The sequence below is a fragment of the Lithobates pipiens genome, unplaced genomic scaffold, assembly GCF_037356315.1.
Source record: "Lithobates pipiens isolate NorthernLeopardFrog02 unplaced genomic scaffold, aLitPip1_a1.2 Scaffold_3, whole genome shotgun sequence".
NCBI lineage: Eukaryota > Metazoa > Chordata > Amphibia > Anura > Ranidae > Lithobates > Lithobates pipiens.
The window spans coordinates 273,718,912-273,742,473 of NW_027507790.1; the positions used below are offsets into that span (position 1 = coordinate 273,718,912).

Consider the following 23,562-nt stretch of genomic DNA (forward strand, 5'->3'; position numbering starts at 1 on the left):
CAATCATGAGCCAGCAATGCACTGCGCCATCACAGTGCATTGTGGGCCGTGAGCGCCACGCGAATTTGACGCGAACGGACCAAAGTGTTCGGATTTCGCCGATCGGACTAATAGCCAATGTTCGAGTCGAACGTACATTCGACTCGAACACGAAGCTCATCCCTATTCCTTACGAAGGCCTCTTCTTACAGCAGTTGTCTCTGCTATTGCCCAACACCGAGCTATAAATGTCTTTCTGTTAAAAATGTTCATCGATTGTTCTAGTAATCAATGGGTTCAAGTCAATGTTTTCTTTTGTCTGTAGCAATTACAAAAAAAATCAAAGAGGCGGGATGGACATATTTCCTCAAAGAAAATAAATTCTAACAGTAATTGTGGTTTCTGTTCCCATAATCAGTTGTTAAAGGCAACTGATATTTTGTGATTGGTGATCCCTTCTTGGGAGCGCAAATCACACATCTACTACGTAGTCCAGCACAGCAGAGCCACTGTGCTGCAATAAAAAATACGTGATGCGGTCGGCGAGTTGTTACATTTATATAATATTTATATTGTATGTATTATAATTCCTTTTACTCACAGTTTTTCTCTGACCCCAATGCTCATTGTGTTTGTATTGTTCTTCCTGCAGACAGTGAAAACTGCATGAAATGTCCTGATGAAGAATGGCCAAATGAGAAGAATGATCGGTGTGTTCCTAAATTGGTGGAATTTCTCTCCTACACTGATGATCCCATTGTTGCAGTATTTTCAGCTGTCTCCATCCTCTGTTGTCTTTTGACTGGTTTCATATTGGGGATGTTTATTCATTATCAGGACACCCCCATTGTTAAAGCTAATAACCGGAACCTGAGCTATCTTCTCCTGGTCTCCATCATGCTGAGCTTCCTCTGTGTCTTCTTGTTCCTCGGCCATCCAGTAGATGTGACCTGCATGCTGCGTGTAACCTCTTTTGGTGTCATCTTCTCAGTTGCCATCTCTACTCTACTTGCCAAAAGTATCATGGTGTGTATTGCTTTTAAAGCCACCAAACCTGGGAGTCCCTTGAGAAAATGGATGGGAGCCAAACTGCCCAATTTTATCATTTGTGTCTTCTCACTGGTTCAAGTCATCATCTGTGTCACTTGGTTGTCTATTTCTCCCCCCTTCCAGGATCGGGACATTCACTCTTATCAGGGGAAGATCATCATTCAGTGTAATGAGGGTTCAGTTATCGGCTTCTACTCTGTCCTGGGATATATGGGGCTTCTGGCAGCTGTGAGTTTCATCATAGGTTTTGTAGCCAGGACATTACCGGACAGTTTTAATGAGGCCAAGTACATCACCTTCAGCATGCTGGTGTTCTGCAGTGTCTGGATTGCCATGATCCCGGCCTATCTGAGCACCAGAGGGAAATACATGGTGGCTGTGGAGGTTTTTGCTATAATGGCATCAAGTATTGGACTTCTTGGCTGTATATTTTTCCAAAAATGTTACATAATTCTGTTAAGACCTGACCTCAATACAAAAATAGCTATCCACTAATATGTATGGAGCAACACTAGGTTACCAATAGTTAAAGCAATATCTCTATTATTGTTATTTTTCATATTTTGCTAGTGTATTGAGAATGAAATGTTAAATTTGGGCATTTAATAATCACTTGACCTTTGAAAGTTGAGTTAAAGTTTTGCTCTGGATACTAGACATGCGCACACTGAAATATTTTGTTTTAGAGTTTTTCGTCCGAAAAATACATTTATTTCGTTACTCCAGAAATTCGCTTTTTTTTATTTGTTTTTCGTTAGAAAATTGCATTAGTCCGAAAATCCAAATGAATTAAGGTTGAATCTGTCATTGAAGGCTTATGGTGTCTGTAGAATGTTCAAAGAAGATTTGACGGAGCAGCTAAACTGTATGACTCCGTATAGTTTAGCTGCTCCGTCGAATCTTCTTAGAACTTTCGACAGACACCATAAGCCAAAGATTCAACATTTGTATGTTTTTCGCTGCTTTGTCTAATCTACATCGTTCATGTTGAATGTATTTAGTTCAAACAAAAAATGGACTGGTGATAGTGATCACTGATCAGACAGGTAACAAGATAGGGTATATAGAATCTTAATCTATAATATAGAATCTATAATAATAAATCCCCCCACAACACGGGCAGCCTCTGAGGCTATCACAACATCCCCCACCCAATTCTAGCAGCGATCTTTTCTCTCTATGTCAAATCTTCTCTCTATGGCAAATCTTTTCTCTCTATGTCGAATATTTTCTCTCTATGTAGAATAATCTTGGACTAATAGAGGTAAGGTTAGGCACATGCGACCACAGGTTCGCTAGACACAGATTGTTATTGTCAGCGTCATGTCGAATCTCCTATCTATATTGAACTGTTGTCACAATGAAAACAAAAAGAAAGCATTTGTTTATGTCGGATCTTTCGTTTTTTGGATTCTTCACTTTCGTTATCGTTTGTTAAAACAATAACGAAAATACCTGAAATTCGGATGAAAATGTATTTGGACGGAAACAAATGCACATGTCTACTGGACAACGCTGGTATCAGACACTTTGGGTTTGTTGGAAACCTTGTCCCCTGTTGAGGGTAGTGGTTCCTCCTACCAGACGGTACATCACTACAGAACAATGTAGTGAGGAGGAACCACAGTGACCAGAAGGTGACAAAGTATCCAAAACATCTAAAATTATCAGTAACTAGAAAAAAAATGCCCTTGCATACATTTCAGTGAAAACTGCTGCCACAAAGGATTACTTGGCTTCCCCATACAATGCTGCAGAGACAACACTCCTACCCCACACCTTGCCAGATCCTTATATGAAAACTTCCAAAGCTAAAAACTGGTTCCAGTTACTCATTGATCAATCAGAGGTTTCATTCTGAAGAAGACATCAAATATTAGAATTATGTTAGCTTAATGTGATTCTAAAGTGACCTCCTTTGTTCAGCATCCCCCAACTTCCCCTTATACCTACCTGAGCTTCTTCTCCATCCGAGAGAATCGGCACTCCGGGGACTTTCCTCATTGGCTGAGACAGCAGCGGGGGCCATTGGCTACCATTGCTGTCAATCACGGCCAAGGAGCCAATGAGAAGAGAGAGGAGGCGGGGCAGAGCCACGGCTCCATGTCTAAATGGACATGCAAACCAACAGTTCGGGAGCGCACCTGCTTGGATGCCCCTATTCCCTTTAATCAGGTGCAACATGTGAAAATCAAGTCTCCCAAAATACGAATAAATTCCCTACTCAGTATCATGGAAGAAGCTTGCCCTTTTGTGGTGGTCAAACAATCTCTTCAAGAACCCCCCTTATTTAGTATCCACTCGCCTTATACAGTAAGTGTAGCACACCCTCTAAGGAGCCGCAAGTGTAAAGGGATCCCCCACCCTGCACAGAGTCGAGGAACAGTCCAGTGCCTTGTTTTTTGGGTTTTTTTGAGGGGAAAAAACTTGGATAGGGACTGGGGTATTATGGGATGCCCATTTGACTTTTTAGCAAAAGGAATCTTCAGGGACACAACTATTTACAGTCAATATGTACTCTTCTCCTCTGCCTCCTGCACAAACCTGCATGCAGATACAAAACTCACCCCAGCTCCTCCAGCACAACACACTGTTGGATGATCTGACAAAATAGCTCAATCAGAAAGGTAGCAAAAGTCAATTACAGGCCGGAACCGTGGGCTCCTTGTTTGTGTAGCAAAGTTCTAGTGCCCAACTATCCTTCCTGTGGCTATTGATCCCAGCACCACCTCTTCAGGCACTGCCAGCACTCCTGGCTGCAGCTGCCCCTTTCACTAGCCCAGAAGAAAAAGGTGAAAAGAGAGCCTCACCTGCAGTAATCACTAAGGACCCTGCAGCTTATAGATAAGGGAAATTTATTACACGACAATATCAAATGATAATACAAAAAAACACTGGATAAAAATCCCATCATCAGCACCTCAGTAAAAAATTAAAAAATAGACAACGTTGTCTGATCAAAATGCAGCTGCGTCATAAAAATCCACACACATACATATATCAACATAACATCCCTGGGGTAATAAAGCACCTGACAATATGGTGAAGTGAAATCACTGTCAATACACCATAGATAAGGAATATTCACACAGTGTGCAGAATGGTTGAGCAAAAAATGGGGGCTCTGCGAGTGCAGCAGGGGGGGAGCAAGTTTTTCCTATGACCACCATGCATAGCAACTCCAGGCACTAACGTGCCCCATATTTAGGCATGTATGTATCCCAAGTCCAAAGATTTTCCACAGGAGGGTGAAGCTGGGAAGTAGTGATGCAGTAAGGTCATATATAATTAACACTGGTTAGAATATCAGTCCAGTGTATTGCATGGGATATTGTTCTCAGTGTGACCAGTGTTCACTGCAGTGCAAAAAGACACAACATAAGCGTATAGTGCATGGATCAACATGTCCACTCACCCAACCTGGAAGCAGTGTGGATTTGTGTGGATACTGGCTGTAACTTTCCCACCTGCACATCCATTGGATTTGGATAAGGGATGTGGTTGTGTTGCCGGTCAGGCACTAGGTCAGAGGCAGGTGCAGTTTGATGTGGTCTGGTCCTGTAGCGGTCTCAAAGTCCTTTAGTTAAGGTGAATGCTGTGGTACTCGCAGATTCCCATGAGCATGTGCAGGGTAGCAAGCCGACATCGATGGTGACGCCAGTGCGTCATTCACATGGTGTCGTGACAACCAACTAGTTTCACCCAATCAGCTTGAGCTTCTTCTGGGATGGGGGCTAGTGGTGGGTTTTTATTTATACTCTCCAAAAAGCATGGAAGGAAGTGCAATTATTTGCTTCCACCACTAGAGGCCACCTTAACCCCTCTGTGGTGGCAGGTTGATGTTATATATACACTTCACCCTTCATATACCACCATGGAAATCAAAGAAGTGTGCAGCCACTGGAGATAGGTCATTTTTCTTTTTCTTCCCCTTTTTCTCCTCCTTGTTAGCACCATTGATGCTCCTGATGTTATAACAAAGACAATTGCTCTGGACAAAGAAAAAAACAACTACCGTATATACTCGAGTATAAGCCGAGATTTTCAGCCTCTTTTTTGAGGCTGAAAGTGCCCCCTCGGCTTATACTCGAGTCACCGCTGTCTGACTGCTCGATCAGCGTATCGAGCAGACAGACGGCGGACATTAAAATTCAAAAGCCGCGCCTCCTTCTCCGCCTCCGCCTGTGATAGGCGGAACACTGAATTTCCCAGCAGTCAGTGTTCCGCCTATCACGGACATCCGTTCATTCTCATACTACGGACGAGTATGAGAGGATGTCCGTGATAGGCGGAACACAGGCTGCTGGGAAATTGAGTGTTCCGCCTATCACAGGCGGAGGACGGAGGCGCAGCTTTTGAATCGTAGAATGGCCGCCGAGAAGAGCGGCGATCCATCGGCACGACACGGGACGGAGGAGGCACGGGACAGAGGAGGCACGGGACACCGGAAGGCACGGGACAGAGGAGGCACGGGACAGAGGAGGCTCGGGACAGAGGAGGCTCGGGACGACGGCGGCTCGGGACGGAGGCTTGGGACACAGGTAGGCTGGACACACACACAAGGCTGCACGGACACACACACACACACACACACACACACACACAGGGATGGATGGATGGATGGATGGATACACACACACACACACACACACACACAGGGATGGATGGATGGATGAATACACACACACACACACACACACACACACACACACACACACACACACACACACACAGGGATGGATGGATACACACACAGGGATGGATGGACGGACACACAGGGATGGATGGATGGATGGATGGACACACACACAGGGATGGATGGACGGACACACACACAGGGATGGACGGACACACAGGGATGGACAGCCATGTCTCACCCTCGGCTTATACACGAGTCAATAAGTTTTCCAGTTTTTTGGGGGTAAATTGGGGGCCTCGGCTTATATTCGGGTCGGCCTATACTCGAGTATATACGGTAATATAGCAGCAACACCACATGAGATACACACCAATAACAATAAAAATCCAAAAAGGTTACACTCAAGAAAGTAAAAAATAAATTAAATAACCTAAAAATAAATCAATTCATGATGTGAACAATGAATAAATAAATAATAAATCCTGTGAACAAAAAATTACCAAATTAGAAATCAAATACCAATAAAAATTAATTCAAATATTAATGAACAGTGGATAAATAAATATTGATTGCTATAAATCTAAAATGATGAAAATGAATTCCTATATGTGTTTATAAAAAAATCCATATAAATATGTACATAAAAATTGAAAAAGAAAAGTGAAAATAAAGATATATAAATCAGTCCACAGTCTGTGAAGAAATCAAGTGACGACTGGAATGTTTTCCACAATAAAGTGACTTGTGCTGAAAGAATCCCGCCACCGAGTGAAGTGCACGCTTACCAGCTGTGAAAATTTCAAACACATATGGCCATAGCCCAGCCAGGGCCTTTTCCCCAGAAAGATCTCCCCACATGATCCAATCGCCAAAATGATCCAATCGACAAATCCTCTGGAAAGGTCTCCCAGCCCAGCTTAATCGGCTCTCCACTGGTACAAAATTATATGGCGAAGGGTAGATAATTGTTTGCTCGAAAGAAGGAAAAATGGAGCAATCATAGGTAAAACCCGTAGGGTATTTTTATTTAAGAGTAAAAAACGCCAGAGCGTATAGAAAAAAAAAACACTTCAAATTTGTATAAAATTGTGGCCGGCCGGCTACAGAACACACGCCCGTGCTTACAAACAAACGGACGTAGCATTCTGTGTTTAAGCCAGCGGGAGCGAGTGTGTTGCGGTGACAGATCCACATCTTCTCCTTCTGTAGGAGAATAGTGTTGAAGTCACCCCTCTGTGGTGGCAGGTTGATGGTATATATACACTTCACCCTTCATATACCACCATGGAAATCAAAGAAATGTGCAGCCACTGGAGATAGGTCCTTTTTCTTTTTTCTTTTCCTTTTTCTCCTCCTTTTTAGCACCATTGATGCTCCTGATGTGCTCACCGATACGTACCCTAAATTGGCGCTTAGTTTTATTTATGTAATATCTATGACAAGGGCACTCCAACATGTAGACTAGGGATGAGCTTTATGTTTGGGTCGAACATGAGTTCGACTCGAACATTGGCTGTTTGAGCGTTCGTCGAAATACGAACATTATGGGGCATTCACGCCAAAATCGAGTGGCGCGCCATCTCAGTGCATTGCTTGGCCAAGCATGCACTATGACCCGCATGCTTTGGCCAATCACAGTGCCGTCAGCAAAGAGAGCCATAATTGGCCAAAGGCAGGGTGCCTTTGGCCAATTATGGCTCAGGGGGTTAAGTCCACGCCCCACATTATATAAGGACGCCCACACGTCAGCCCTGTGTAGTTGCTGGCATTGACCCAGAGAGAGTGTCATTTCATTTAGATGCAGGTAGGTGATTCAGTTAGCTGCAGTGTATTTAATTGTGTATATATATATATATATATATATATATATATACACTTTATCCAGTTTAGCTAGATCTGACTGCAGTCCGTTCTTGGTGTACTATTTCTAATATACTTTAGGCAAGCAGGTGATTCAGCTAGCTGCAGTGCATTTAATATATATATATATATATATATATATATATATATATATACATACACACACATCCACTGAATCCAGTGTAGCTAATTCTGACTGCTGGCTGTTCCTGGTGTACTTTTTCTAATATACTGTCAGGCAGGCAGGTGATTCAGTGAGCTGCAGTGCATAACATTTATATACAGTCTCCTACATATATATATATCCACTGCATTCCAGTCTAGCCAAGCCTATATCTGAATGCAGGCCATTCTTGGTGTATGTTTTCAAATATACATTCAGGCAGGCAGGTGATTAAGTGAGTTGCAGTGAATAATATATATATATATATATATATATATATATATATACACACACACACACATATATATATATATATATATACACACACATACATACATACACAGTCTCCTATATATACAGTATCGCACAAAAGCGAGTACACCCCTTACATTTTTGTAAATATTTTGTTATATCTTTTCATGTGACAACACTGAAGAAATTACACTTTGCTACAATGTAAAGTAGTAAGTGTACAGCTTGTATAACAGTGTAAACTTGCTGTCCCCTCAAAATAACTGAACACACAGTCATTAATGTCCAAACTGCTGACAACAAAAGTGAGTACACCCCTAAGTGAAAATGTCCAAATTGGGACCAAAGTGTCAATATTTTGTGTGGCCACCATGATTTTCCAGCACTTCCTTAACCCTCTTGGGCATGGAGTTCACCAGAGCTGCACAGGTTCCCACTGGAGTCCTCTTATACTCCTCCATGATGACATCATGGAGCTGGTGGATGTTAGAGACCTTGCACTCCTCCACCTTCCGCTTTGAGGAAGCCCCACGGATGCTCAATAGGGTTTAGGTCTGGAGATATGCTTGGCCAGTCCATCACCTTTAGCCTCAGCTTCTTTAGCAAGGCAGTGGTCATCTTGGATGTGTGCTTGGGGGTCATTATCATGTTGGAATACTGCCCTGCGGCCCAGTCTCTGAAGGGTGGGGATCATGCTCTGCTTCACAGTACATGTTGGCATTCATTGTTCCCTCAATGAACTGTGGCTCCCCAGTGTTGACAGCACTCGTGCAGCCCCAGACCATGACACTCCCACCACCATGCTTGACTGTAGACAAGACACACTTGCCTTTTTAATCCACACCTGGTTGCCGCCACACATGCTTGACACCATCTAAACCAAATTAGTTTATCTTGGTCTCATCAGACCACAGGACATGGTTCCAGTAATCCATGTCCTTAGTCTGATTGTCTTCAGCAAACTGTTTGCAGGCTTTCTTGTGCATCATCTTTAGAAGAGGCTTCCTTCTGGGGTGACAGCCATGCAGACTAATTTGATGCAGTGTGCGGGGTATTGTCTGAGTACTGACAGGCTAACCCCCTCACCCCTTCAACCTCTGCAGCAATGCTGGCAGCACTCATAAGTCTATTTACCAAAGACAACCTCTGGTTAGGAGGCTGAGCATGTGCACTCAACTTCTTTGGTCGACCATGGCGAGGCCTGTTCTGAGTTGAACCTGTCCTGTTAAACCACTGTATGGTCTTGGCCACTGTGCTGCAGCTCAGTTTCAGGGTCTTGGCAACCTTCTTATAGCCTAGGGCCATCTTTATGTAGAGCAACAATGATTGTTTTCAGATCCTCAGAGAGTTGTTTGCCATGAGGTGCCATGTTGAACTTCAAGTGACCAGTATGAGAGACTGAGAGTGATAACACCAACTTCAACTCAGCGCTCCCCATTCACACCTGAAACACTAACAAGTCACATGACATTGGTGAGGGAAAATGGATAATTGGGCCCAATTTGGACATTTTCACTTAGGGGTGTACTCACTTTTCTTGCCAGCAGTTTAGACATTAATGGCTATGTGTTGAGTTATTTTGAGAGGACAACAAATTTACACTGTTATACAAGCTGTACACTCACTACTTTACATTGTAACTAAGTGTTATTGCTTCAGTGTTGTCACATGAAAAGATATAATAAAATATTTTCAAAAATGTGAGGGGTGTACTCACTTTTGTGAGATACTGTATATATCCACTGCATTTGAGTTTAGCCAAGCCTATATCTGACTGCAGGCCATTCCTGGTGTACATTTTCAAATACACTTTCAGGCAGGCAGGCAGGCAGAAGATTCAGTGATCTGTAGTGCATAAAATATATATAGTCTCCTACATATATATCCACTGCATTCGAGTGTAGCCAAGCCTATATCTCACTGCAGGCCATTCCTGGTGTAGGTTTTCAAATATACTTTCAGGCAGGCAGGCAGGTGATTCAGTAATCTTCAGTATATAAAATATATATACAGTCACCAACATATATATCCACTGCATTCTAGTCTAGCCAAGCCTATATCTGACTGTAGGTCATTCCTGGTGTACTTTTTCTAGTAAACTTTAGGCGATGTTTTGCTAATAAAAAACAGCATGTCTGGATGGCCACCAAGAAGAGGCAGATGCTCACAGGTAGGGATGAGCCGAACACCCCCCCGGTTCGGTTTGCACCAGAACTTTCGAACGGACCCCAAATTCGCACGAACGTTAGAACCCTATTGAAGTCTATGGGACTTGAACGTTCGAAATTAAAAGTGCTAATTCTAATGGCTAATATGCAAGATACTGTCCTAAAAAGGGTTTGGAGACCTGGCTCCTGCCCCAGGGGACATGGGTCAATGCAAAAAAAAAGTTTTAAAAATGGCCGTTTTGGCGGGAGCACTGATTTTAATGACGATTAAAGTGAAAAAAAAGTGAAATATTCCTTTAAATATCGTGCCTGGGGGGTGTCTATAGTATGCCTGTGAAGTGCCACGTGTTTCCCGTGTTTAGAACAGTCCCTGCACAAAATGACATTTAACGGAAATAACGTCATTTAAAACTGCTTGCGGTTTTAATGTTATATATGGTTCCTGCAATATGGTTGAAAATCATTGAGAAAAATGGCATGGGTAGCCCTCCCTGCCCATTACCAGCCCCTTTGGGTCTTGTACGGATATTAAGGGGAACCCGTACCCATATTAAAAAAAGGAAATACGTGTGGCCCCCAGGCCCTATATACTCAGAACAGCAGTATACAGGTGGTGCAAACAAGACAGGGACTGTGTAGATTTGTTGTGTTAAGTTGAATATGTTTGTAATTTTCAACTGGTACATTTTTAAAGTGTAGCTCCAGTCAAAAAATATATTTTTAAGCTTTTTGGAAAACATAGGGAAGGGTTATCACCCCTGTATAATTTGTTTTGCCGTCCGTCTTTTTTCATCTCACTTGCTGTTGTATCCTTCTGTTTGCAGTAGGAGATGTTTGTAAGTTGGATGTTTGAAAGTAGGGGCCTGCCCTATATGCTCTGCAGAAATGGCGGAACAAGGTTTTGGTTTTGCCACAACATTGTAAGCCCTCAAAGTGACTCTTGGTGGGCGCTGGAGCGCCCTGCTGTGAACGATTATATCAAGAATTGTAATTACATGCTATTGTTGAACAGTGGTAGAAAAATTGACCTTTGGTGGTCGTGGTGCTGGTGCCACAACACTATAAGTCCTCACAGTTACTCTGGGTGGGCACAGGAACGGGCCCTCCTGTGAAATATTATATCAAAAATTGTAATTAAACGCCCCTGTTAAACAGGGGCAGAAAAATTGTGCCTTAGGCACTGGTGCTGGTGCCACGACACTGCAACCTCTCCCATATACTCTAGTTTTAGTGCAGGAATTAGCCCTGCTGCAAAGCATTGCATCAAAAATTGTAATTTAACGCCCCTGTTAAACAGGGGCAGAAAAATTGGGCTGCTGGCATCACCCAGAACCAAAAATGTTCTTCCAACATATCAACGGAGGAGGAAGAGGATAGACAATCAACATAACAGGACAGTCACTCAGCATCAGCATAGGCAGTCTTGATGTCACGATCAGGGGTCAGGCTCGAAGACCAATTGCTATAGCACTTGCAGGATTACCACTAACCAGCAGGATAGGAACACAGGCCGTCACCCTGGCAGAAGACACAGGCTCACCTGAGGTGCGGAGTCTAAGTACTAACCGGTTTTCACCAGAGCTCCAGATGGTAGAGATGGATTTAGCTGCGTGTTAGTACCAGGTCGCGGTCCTCAGGATCGCCCCACCAGGAGGTGAGCAAGACGGGGGTTCAGTAGCGGATGAGCAGGTAAGGATCAAACAGAAGCGTGGTCAGTAAGGTTGGTAACGAGTTGTTGCAGATTGGGATCAGGCAAAAGCATAGTCGTGGAACAGGCCAAGGGTCGATAACGAGCAGTAGCAAATATAAGCGGCAGCAGAGAAGACAGGAACGAGATACAGGCTGGAGATGGCACAATATTCTGGCAAGGAGGAAGTGCAGAGACATGGCTTATATCAGGAAGTTCATGGGAGGAGCAAAGAGTTCAAGGTTCAGCTGAAATCAAGGTACAAGGCAGGGTTGTCAAAAGGATCTGACAAGGAACTGTCCAGCATCTCAGATAGCTCAGAGAGAAGATTCATGGCCAGACACAGCTGAGGTGCCAGGTTCAAGTCCAGGTCCTGACAGTACACCCCTCCTCCCAAGGGCCCGGTTTGTGAGTGAACCTCTGGTGGAATTCTCTTGTTAATCTAGGTGCATTAACATTCTATTTCCTTTGGGCTTTATTAGTTTTAGAAGTTCCAGTTGGGGAGACTTTCGTCGCTCGCAAGGCTCTTTCGAAAGTCTTCAGGTCCTGCTTACGGACTATGGTGCCATTTGAGGCATACGTGCAGTCAGGAGGTAGCGGGGTCACTGTCACAGAAACTTCAAGCGGGGTCACCGGCACTGGTACTGCGACTGGGGACACCGACACTGGTACTGCGACTGGGGACACCGACACTGGTACTGCGACTGGGGACACCGACACTGGTACTGCGACTGGGGACACCGACACTGGTACTGCGACTGGGGACACCGACACTGGAACTTCGACTGGGGAAACAGGCACCGACACTTCGAGCTGGATAGCAGGCAGAGATTCAGGGACAGCAGGAAGGATCCTAGAAGAAGTACCCACTTGGAGAACCTTTGGCCGAGGTGGGCGAATTGGACAGAGAGAGATAAGATGCCCTCTCCCCCCACAGTAAAAACAAAGACCACAGTCTCTCCTCCGCTCTCTTTCACCTTGAGATAGCTTGGGCCGGATGGCCCCGATCTCCATGGGTTCCACGTCTCCCAGGGAAGGTGTGTGTGTGACCATAGGAGCGTCTAGGCTTTGTGGGGTAAGGACTTCAGCTTCATGGCTTGGAACATACTGTGATGGCATGGAGTCGTATCTGTACCGGGTACTCCTATCCCTGGATGCCCGCAGGCCACGTGAGCAAAGAGCAGACTTGGGAACTCTGGTTTTCTTAGAAACAGGAATGTAAGAGTCCAGAGCAAACATGAATGCCTCCCAGCTATCCAAGACTGGACTCCTTTCCTGTAAAAGCTGATGAGCCCATATTTTGCATTGTCCAGTGAGCAGGTTGATGGAAGCACGAATCTTAATATAGTCAGTGGCATAGGTCCTAGGCTTAAGGGAAAACAACAGCTCACAATCCATCTTAAAACAAAAGAAGGATGCACGATTGCCATCAAACTTCTCAGGCATCAAGACAAACGGTTCTGGACATACCGGTTCCGGGGTTGGGTGTACTGTGCCTCTAAACAAGCGGACTTCTTGCTGCAGCTCAGCAATTTGCTGCCTGAACGGAGCCACGGCATTTGCTATAGCGGCCTCCATGTTTTTGGGCCAGAATATTATGTCACGATCAGGGGTCAGGCTCGAAGACCAATTGCTATAGCACTTGCAGGATTACCACTAACCAGCAGGATAGGAACACAGGCCGTCACCCTGGCAGAAGACACAGGCTCACCTGAGGTGCGGAGTCTAAGTACTAACCGGTTTTCACCAGAGCTCCAGATGGTAGAGATGGATTTAGCTGCGTGTTAGTACCAGGTCGCGGTCCTCAGGATCGCCCCACCAGGAGGTGAGCAAGACGGGGGTTCAGTAGCGGATGAGCAGGTAAGGATCAAACAGAAGCGTGGTCAGTAAGCAAGCCAAAAGGTCGGTAACGAGTTGTTGCAGATTGGGATCAGGCAAAAGCATAGTCATGGAACAGGCCAAGGGTCGATAACGAGCAGTAGCAAATATAAGCGGCAGCAGAGAAGACGGGAACGAGATACAGGCTGGAGATGGCACAATATTCTGGCAAGGAGGAAGTGCAGAGACATGGCTTATATCAGGAAGTTCATGGGAGGAGCAAAGAGTTCAAGGTTCAGCTGAAATCAAGGTACAAGGCAGGGTTGTCAAAAGGATCTGACAAGGAACTGTCCAGGAACTGTCCAGCATCTCAGATAGCTCAGAGAGAAGATTCATGGCCAGACACAGCTGAGGTCCCAGGTTCAAGTCCAGGTCCTGACACTTGAAGGGATGTGATATTTAAAAAAATAATTATTCGGTTACATCAGCTTCAGGTGCTTGGTAGCTGTGGGTGATCCAAGACTGATTCATCCTGATGAAGGTCAGTCGATCAACTGATTTGGTGGACAGGCGCACCCTGTGATCAGTAACAAAGCCACCAGCAGCACTGAAGGTGCGTTCCGAAAGAACGCTGGATGCAAGACAGGCCAGTAGCTCAATTGCATACTGTGCAAGCTCTGGCCAGTGATCCATCCTCAAGATCCAGTAAGCCCGAGGATTTTTGGTGGGAAAGTCTGACCTTGCCCCTAGGTATTCCTGCACCATGTAAATCAGAGGCTGGCGATGGTTGCTGGAACCGATCATACCTTGGGGCTGCGGACTAAAAAATTGCCTGAAAGCATCGGTCAGACGGCCACCTTCTCCACCGCTCCTTCTGACCGATGCCTCAGCAACACGTTGTCCAGGACCAGGAGCTTGTAACCTCCCAGTCTCTGGAAACACGTTTCACAGACCTTTCTGCAAGGCCTCCCGGAGATGTCTCATCCTCTGCTCCCTCTGCGATGGCAAGATACGGTCGGCAACCTTAGGTCAAGGAGAGTGGCCAGTAATGGTCCCTCTCCTTGATCCGAAGAATACGAGGATCCTTCCGCAGGCTTTGCAGGATCAGGGAGGCCATGCAGCGTAGATTAGCTGAGGCATTCGGTCCGGAGTCCTCTGGGTCACTAAGGACAACATGATCCGCAGCTACCTCCTCCCAGCCACGTACAAGTCCACGGGTTTCTTGGGACTGTAAATCATCCCTACAAGACTGCTGCTGCTGCTGATGCTGAGTGCCAGCCTCCACCTCCATGCTGACACAATCATCCTCCTCCTCCTCCTCTTCCTCCTCCTCATCCACTTCCTGTGTGATGGGTGGCACAGCAGGAACACTGTCTGGATAAAGGGAGCCTTGAGAGGCAAGGAAGTCCTCCTCTTCCTGCCTCTGTTCTGCCTCAAGTGCCCTGTCCATTATTCCACGCAGCGTATGCTCCAAGAGGTGGACAAGAGGTACAGTGTCACTGATGCATGCACTGTCACTGCTCACCATCCTTGTGGCCTCCTCAAACGGTGACAGGACAGTGCATGCATCCCTGATCATGCCCCACTGGCGTGGTGAGAAAAAACCGAGCTCCCCTGACCATGTCCTGGTGCCGTAGTCGCACAGGTACTCATTGATGGCCCTCTGCTGCGTGTGCAGCCGCTGCAGCATGGCCAACGTTGAGTACAGGCATTAAATGATCGGCGGAAATGCACACAGACTTTCCTGGCCTGCCCAAGAACCGCTGCACCACCAGGTTAAGGACGTGAGCCACACAGGGCACATGGGTCAGTTGTCCCTGTCGGAGGGCTGAGAGGAGGTTGCTGCCTTTGTCGCAAACCACCATTCCTGGCTTAAGCTGGCGTGGCGTCAACCACCTCTCGGCCTGCCCCTGCAGAGCTGACAAAACATCCGCCCCAGTTTGGCTCCTGTCCCCCAAACAAACCAGCGCAAGCACGGCATGCCATCGTTTTGCCTGCGTACTTGCGTAGCCCCTGGAACGCCTACGGAGCACCGCTGGTTCTGAGGACAGAGCACTGGAAGAGGCCATGGAGGAAGAAGAAGAGGAGGGGGTGGAGGATAGAGGTGTGTCACAACCAATAGTAGCATTTTGGAGGCGTGGTGGCGGAACAACCTCCAACACTACTGCACCTTGTCCTGCATCCTTCCCAGCTGCCAGAAGAGTGACCCAATGGGCCGTGAAAGACAGGTAACGTCCCTGTCCATGCCTGCTGGACCATGAGTCAGCGGTAATATGCACTTTACCGCTGACCGCCCTGTCCAGCGAGGCAAGGATATTGCCTTCCACATGCCGGTAGAGAGTCGGAATCGCCTTCCGTGAGAAAAAGTGGCGTTTAGGGACCTGCCACTGAGGAACCGCACATTGTACAAACTCACGGAAGGGGGCAGCATTCAACTGCTTGGCATGTGGATGGCTGGGAGTGAACTTCTTTCACCGGTCCAGCAGCTAGGGCAGGGACATTTGCCTGCTATAATCGGACGTGGATGTACAGGTAGCAGAGTGCCTGGAAGCACTTGGCTGTGACACACCTAATTCTACACCTTCATTCCTCTCAGAGCAGGTTTCAGAGAGGACTGAAGGTCTTGTGGGGTTGGAGATCCCAGCGGATGAGGAGCAAGGAGAGGTCCGCTTTGTTCTTTGGTGTGGGTCTTTGAGGTACGCTTGCCAACGAGCTGCATGGCAGGTCAACATATGTCTGGTCAAGCATGTGGTGCTCAAGCGGCTGATGTTTTGGCCACTAGAGATACGCTTGAGACATATGTTACAAATAGCAGCGGTGCGATCTGATGCATTCGTCTCAAAAAAGGCCCACACCAAAGAACTTTTAGAATGACGCACAGAGGCAGCGCCCTGCACAGGCGGAGCTCTGCGGTGTGATTCAGTCGTTGGGCTGCCCCTAAGCTGGCCCCCGGAGGGCATCCTGCCTCGTTGGACATGTGCCTCCTCCTCCTCTCTCCTACCAGGCACCCACGTGGAGTCAGTGCCCTCATCATCCCCTCCCTCTTCATCGCTGGAGCAAACCTGGCAGTATGCTGCAGCTTGTGGAACATGACTGCCAGATTGCTGTCCTTCTTGAGCATCCCCTCTCTCTGCATTCACGCTACTGCCTTCCTCTAGCTGAGTATCATCATCAGAGCCTACAAAACACTGGGCATCCTCCTGGAGCATGTACCCAACACTGTGCTCAAAGAGTTCAGGATACTCCTCAGGAGGACGTGGTGGGTCTAGGGAAGGAGTCACTGATGATGACATTGAGAGGAGGGAAGACGATGCGTTGGCAGCTGCTTTGCTAGTACCCAGAGCCTGGGTGAGAGAGGATGAGGAGGATGAAGAGGGCTTGGTCATCCACTCTACCAAGTCATTGGCATGTTGCGGCTCAACATGTCCAGCTGCAGAAAAGAAGGACAAGCGTGTCTCATGGCCATGTGCTGATGATGATGATGCACCACGTCCACGACCAGCACTGTTGTCTCTAGACACAGAGCCTGCTTGCCCTCTTTTATCGGCTCGCGCCTGTCTGCCTCTCCTTGCTGGCCTTCCAGACATGGTAATGGCCTGAAGGGAGTTGGGAAAACCAGCAATTGGGTAGTGTATATTGTGCTGGAGGCACACACAACTAACACTAACTCCTGCAGATGGCTCAAATAGAGAAGAGCTATGTATGTGGATATAGCGGTGTATACTGGGTTCAGAGCACGCAGACAGCACACACAATCTCCTACCGCTGACTGCAAGCTCTATTTAAAACGAGCAGGATAGGTAGCTATATAGGTGGATATAGCGGTGTATACTGGGTTCAGAGCACGCAGACAGCACGCACAATCTCCTACCGCTGACTGCAAGCTCTATTTAAAACCTATTAACCTATTTTCAAGTTTACGCTGTGTGGGTGGGTGTGGGTTTGGACTACTTTGTGGTCTGGTTTTGCTCCTATTCCGGGTGCTGCGACACGTCTTGCGGGCCTCCTCCCTCTCCTTTAAGTTTTGTTTACGGGGCGGCTGGAGGCGCAGTATACACGTGTCGACGTCACGCATTGCACTTTGTGGGCGTGGCATCTTCTTTGACGTCATCGCGCACGGCCTGTATATACCATGCTCATTGGCGATGGGTGTCTGGACTGTGCGCCGACGGACCGGAGGTTCCAGTTCACGGCGCGCTGTGTCTTTCCCTTCGTCTAATGGCGTGGCATTGGTGGACTCCCCTGTGACTGATCATTTTTTCTAGGCTGCACCCCGGGTGTCCCCGGCGGGCGGGACGTTCCTTATGTTTGTTTCCACTGTGTTCAACCAGTGTCTGATTCTTTTGGCCTCTTTTCACCCGAGACCATCATGTTTCACCAGGTAACTTGTCTTCACTTATCACTATCACTTTGTTCCTTTTTATTCACCAGTGCACCGGTCTCCTGTTTTTTTCCCTTCTGCAGTTCAACACTTATATAATTCCACTTCCCCCTTCTGTACATTATTGTGTTTTACCATCACTCACATATCCTTCACTTTTCCCTTCTCCTTCCCCCTCCCCTTCCCCCCCCCCCTTTCTTTCACAATTCTTTTCTTTTCCCTCCTTTCCCCTTTCATATATATATTTTGTTCTTCCTACATCCTTGTACATATCTATGTAATTCCCTACTTGGGTTTTCTTTATTCCCCCCCTTTTTAGCCCCTTTCCCTCCCCCTTTTTCCTTCCCCTCCTTTTCTTATTTTCACTTCCTTTCCTTCCCCTTTAGAATGTCCCTGCAAGTCGCCCATCCTGGGTATCGCCCATATCGGTGCTGGATGTTTGTCCACCTCAGCTCCCGGTTGGATCTGTTCTCCAGACCGCTCTTTCAGTCTTACCACCACATTGGCTACACAGCGAATTCCAGTGAGTCAGCCTTGGTTGGGGTGATTATTTATGTCGCTCCCCAATCCTGTTTTTCTAGCTATTTTTATATATTATTATTATTATTTTTTTTTTTATATATAATTAATTAATTTTCCAATTTTTACAAAAATTCATTTTAGATTTCATATACGCTTTCTCCTGATGAGTGGCGGTTAAGCCACGAAACGCGTAGAGCTACTAGTTTCCATATATTTACCAAATCGTATTCAGACCTCTATGTTATTATAGAATTCTTACTCCCCCTTCAGGTTTAGTGAAGTCATAGGTCCTGCGGATTTTACTTCTTAAGTACTATTATGTACCATGCCTTTTTGAGACGAATGAGGAAACGTTTTATTGTTTATTTTATCCATATTTATATTGTTTTGTCCATCTTTATTAATGCACCTAATTGGAGTGTATTTAGTGAAATGATTATCATATGTATTATTATATGTATGTTATTTTGCATTACTACTTTCTATTTATTAAATTGTACTATTATTATGTAATTTTATATATTTTGATTGATGTATCAATAAAACCCCTTTACATTCGCCCCTTTATCTTTTTGCTTCCATGTGCTGCATTTAAAGTCCCATCTCCCTTGTAAATTCCCCCCCCCCCTCTTTTTTGGTTACCCTCCCACTTAAGCTGCACGACATTCCTACGTCTTCTCTCCGGGCCCCCCGTACCCCTTGACCAGGGGTCCGGCCCTGTAAGCTGGGCGGAGGGCGGTGCCCTAAAATTCTGGGCGCCAAACTGGCCATACAGGGGGCCCAGAGGAACACTAGAACCGGCCACTTGCGCGAAAAGAGCGCCCTGCTTTAAGTGCACCCAATAGTGAGTGCTGCCTCCTTCTCCACACCCAAGAGGCGTTCCACAGGAGCCGACACCATGGGGTTACCCCCAGTCTTTGAGGCAGCTAGGGGGACCACTCTTGACTCCATGGTCTGACTCATATCTCCCGACCCTGGCGATCGGGGCGCCACTTCCCGAACCTCACTGGTAGACTGGGGGGCCTCTTCCTGGCCACAGCCAAAGAAGGCATCCAATTGGCTCCCCAGGAGGCCCGCCCATTCCATTTCGGAGCTCCAGCCAACCTCAGCGTGAGCCCCGCAAGAATCGACCACTATACACTCCTCTACTTGGGTGCCCTCCAACTGACGGATAAACTCCATCGCAGGGCACTCCCTGTCCAAAGCCCCCATGGGCGACTCACCCCACACCTGCCGATTCACCGTCCCGTCATCCGCCGGAGCTCCGGCAGACGAAGCTCCGCACACCTCCTTTCCCGCCGGCAAACCAGAAGTGGCGGGATCCGCCCCCAGCCCCGGTGGACTTCCTGCAGGCGCCTGCCCCTCAAAGGCCCGCACCAATCCCAGAGCAGAGTGTGGGACTCCCTCCCCCATCCGGGAGTGGGGGGTTTTCCACGTCTAGCAGGGAATCCGGCTTGTCCACCGGAGCCCCTGTGACAAGTAAGCCCAAAGAGCAAGATAGTTAGCTATATAGGTGGATATATCGGTGTATACTGCGGTCAGGGCACGCAGACAGCACGCACAATCTCCTACCGCTGACTGCAAGCTCTATTTAAAACGAGCAAGATAGTTAGCTATATAGGTGGATATAGCGGTGTATACTGGATTCAGAGCACGCAGACAGCACGCACAATCTCCTACCGCTGGCTGCAAGCTCTATTTAAAACGAGCAAGATAGTTAGCTATATAGGTGGAGGTTTTTATTTTAAAAAAAAAATGCTGCCAGTTGTATTTACAAAACAAAGACATAAATACTCATTCTTGAAAAGAAAAAAGGAAAACCAACTTAAACGGACTTAATAAAATAGAAAAGAAAACATGCTTTCTTCACCAGCTTAAAAGAAAAGTCACTCAGATTAGAACAGTTTATCTACAATAGCAACCTATCTATATACACTACACACCCTTTATAGACAGGAACGTAACGAAACCATCAGTGCCTACCATGCTTTTAAAATTAGATTGCCCAAAAAACTAAACGTGAGGGACAGGACAGACAGACTTACCACCTAGGGAAAAAGAAGGGGGAGGATCATCAAGGTGGCCGGAAAGAAAAGCCTCTCCACAATCTGGCACACCTTTCCCTGCCCGTTCTTTCTCCTTCAAGATATCTCACCTTCACCAATTCCCGAAAGATATCACCCGCCACCTCATGCACGGGCAGGAACTTGCCCCTAGTGGACACTAAGCACCACACGTGCCAGGTGTAATAAAGGCAAACTGTACTAACTAAAAACAGTGACGATAACTCATGACCCCTCCGGACCCTGAAGTCGCCGTACACCTTCTCAGAATAAGTAAGGGCCCGGAGACGGGGATAGCCAATGGCATCCCCAACCTCCCCCAGAACCTCCATGTTGAAAGGGCACTCAACCAAAAAGTGGTCCATGGTCTCCAGTGCCCCTCCACACTCGGGACGAGGACAGCCCCTGTCCTCAAGACTCCGGTACTTTAAGTTCGACCTCACATAGAGCCGTCCATGCAACGCCCTCCATGCCAGATCCCAGAACTTGGCCGTAATTCTCTGAGGCCGCGTACACACGGGCGGACTGTTTGTCCAACTTTGTCCGCTGAACAGTGTTTCAGCGGACAGTCCGCTCGTGTGTGGGCTTCAGCGGACAGTTTCAGCGGACAGTCTGGCGAACAAAGTTTTTCGGAATTTCCGTAAGACTGTCCGCTGAAACTTGGTTTGAGCGAACAGTCCGCTCGTGTGTAGGCTTGTTCGGCAAACTAAGTCTCGCGCATGCTCAGAAAGAATTTACACGGCGAAGGTTGCATTGCAGTGTATCAGACGCCGAATTTCTCGTCCCGTCGTACGTGCCGTTCACGTCATTGCGCAAGTTTTCAGCGGACTGTTCGTTCGTCGTGTGTGGTCAAGTCCGTTCATGCTAATTTTGAACGGACTGTTTGTCAAACTGTTTGACGAACCTAGTTGGGCGGACAGTCCGCCCGTGTGTACGCGGCCTTAGAATTCAGAAGGGCTAATCCCTCCCTGAGAACCCTGTCCGGACAATCCCTTAAGGCTAGTGGTCTCAAAAAGTCCGAGGTCATGACCCGCTGGTACAGCTCGCGCCGACCCAACGAGCCCACCTCCAGGGCCGTTATCCTCCACCGCCTCAGTACCCTTAGGGCAGTTGGAACATAGGTGGGGAGGTACCCATGGGATCTCTGTAGATCACCGGGGCAACCACCCCTCTCCCACCCACTCAGGAAAACCAGAAACCAGTTCTTACATGAGCGTTCCCACAGGGAGGGTTCATCCTGAAAAATGGATTGTAGGTTGAACTTAAGAAACACCACGGTAAAGAAAACTGTGGGATTAATCATGTCCAACCCACCCTGCCTCCTCTGTCAGTACGTGACCTCCCTCTTTATCAGATTCAGCCTGTTTCCCCACAAAAGCAGAGAGAACAGACCGCAGATCCACGCATAGAGCGATCTTGGGAGAAGACAAACGTAGCTGACAAAGAGAAATTCGGGAAGCAAATAGGTTTTGACCAGGCTCACCCTTTCCCTCAGTGACAGCTTCCAGCCTTTCCCATCAAGTCTCATCAAGAAATTTCTTGGCTCTTCCCAGGTCCAAAGGCTTCTTCTTCAGGAGGTCCGAAAAATGGGCTCTGACGATCCCTAGGATTCCCGGGCTGGACCTCGCCAAAGAACCAGAGGGATCCCTCAGTCCGTGTATGACCTTCCCACTCACCGCGTCACCACAGCTCTTGTAGGGATCCGGGTTGGTGAACTTCCCATAATCCCTCTCAAGAACCAGGGAGGCGAGACGGTCATACTGACACTCCTTCATCTGAAGCTTCAGACCTGAAATCTGGTCCTGAGGGCCACCATCAGAAACCAAGCGGTCAAGCCGCCTGCGCAACTTCTGGTAGGCCTGGTACTGGGAAGCTGCCCGACGACCAGAGACTTCACGGAAGAAGCCTTCCGACCTCTTCTTCACTACTTCCCACCATTCCTGGCGAGAGCAGCCGCTCTCAAGGAGCAAAGCTTGTTCCATAAAGAAGTCTTCATAGGCTGACCTGACTTCAGGGTCCTCAAGTAGCGACCCATTTAGTCGCCACAGGCCCCTACCCTTCTGAGGGGTGTCCGCCACATTCAGAGTGACCGACACCATACAGTGATCGGAAAACTCGACCGCATGCAGCACAGGAGCCGCAAAGGACGAGTCCCCCTTCAAATAAAACCTATCTAGTCTACTCTTACTACTACCTCTGGAGTATGTGAAACCAGTGAGGTTGGGGAAGTGGTGAACGTGCACATCCACCAACCCGGTCTCCCTCACTATGCGATTCAAAAAGATACTATCATATCCCAGAGGGCCTGAGGTGCCTGCCCGGTCCTTTGACCTGGTGACTAGGTTAAAGTCACCACCAAAGACCACCTGCTGGGATGTAAATAGGTATGGTTTCAGCAGCGCAAGAAGGTCCTTCCTCCCTATCCTTGACTGGGGACCATAGAAATTTATGAGGCAGAGAAATTCCCCTCTCACGACTGCATCCACAATCAAACACCTACCGATTTCTAATTCAATCACTCGTCGACAAGCCACCGAACCAGTCTTAAAAAGGACCACAACACCACTGCAGTGCTCAGCCGCAAGAGACCTTGCTAGGTGCATCTCTGCCACAGATGCCAACCAGGTCTCTTGCAAAAACAAAATGTCAGCTTCAACGCGGCCGAGAAAATCAAAGGCTGAAAACCTAGCCGCCGCAGAACGCACACTTGCAACATTAATCGTCGCAAGGCGTATTGGAGAGGGTACCGTCATCCTTAGTGATTAAAGTTTACGTTCCTCTCTATATTACAAACCTAAGTTAATCCTCCTCGGAATCGGAGGATAGGACCCCAAAACGGTTCCAGAGGGCGAGCAAGGGTCCCCCACCTGCCTCCAGACTGGTGCTGGGCTGAGGGTCCTCGCCACCCTCGTTTCCCAGGCCCTTCCGCTTCTGTTTTTTTTTGTTTTTTTCTTAACCCAGCCCGACTTGGGGGGCTCTC

At 47.3% G+C, this 23,562-nt stretch overlaps 1 protein-coding gene across 1 annotated transcript in view; it reads left to right on the forward strand.

Moving 5' to 3' along the window:
• Nucleotides 1-1,622, forward strand: part of LOC143941157 (vomeronasal type-2 receptor 26-like) — a 128,669-nt gene extending 127,047 nt beyond the window's left edge. Inside the window, exon 6 of the mRNA XM_077463183.1 lies at nt 632-1,622. Coding sequence (XP_077319309.1) covers nt 632-1,524 — 893 coding nt within the window. The 3' untranslated portion in view covers nt 1,525-1,622. The remainder of the gene's footprint in view (nt 1-631) is intronic.
• Nucleotides 1,623-23,562: the final 21,940 nt, after the last annotated feature.